The 257-nt window shown below is 45.9% G+C and overlaps 1 protein-coding gene across 1 annotated transcript; it reads left to right on the forward strand.

The window, feature by feature from the left end:
* Nucleotides 1-3: 3 nt before the first annotated feature.
* On the forward strand, nucleotides 4-251 carry LOC109132120 (protein RALF-like 4; the record flags this gene model as incomplete). Its single annotated transcript, XM_019243229.1, has 1 exon — nucleotides 4-251. A coding segment is annotated over one exon (248 nt), but the record flags the coding sequence as incomplete, so codon positions are not given.
* Nucleotides 252-257: the final 6 nt, after the last annotated feature.

Genomic DNA, 257 nt, shown 5'->3' on the forward strand with positions numbered 1-257 from the left:
ATCTTAGCTATGGTAGCTAAATCCGTCAATGCCACCTATCCACTGACTAAATCATGCATCAACGGGCAAGGTTGCATCGGAGAGGACGATGAGCTCGAATCTCTAATGGATTCAGAGACAAACCGACGTCAACTCGCAAGAGGACGTCGTTACATTGGCTATGATGCTCTCAAAAAGAACAATGTGCCTTGCAGTAGACGTGGCCGATCTTACTACGATTGCAAGAAGAGAAGAAGGAATAATCCTTATAGGCGTGG

The sequence above is a fragment of the Camelina sativa genome, unplaced genomic scaffold (assembly GCF_000633955.1).
Source record: "Camelina sativa cultivar DH55 unplaced genomic scaffold, Cs unpScaffold24146, whole genome shotgun sequence".
NCBI classification, from domain to species: Eukaryota; Viridiplantae; Streptophyta; class Magnoliopsida; order Brassicales; family Brassicaceae; genus Camelina; species Camelina sativa.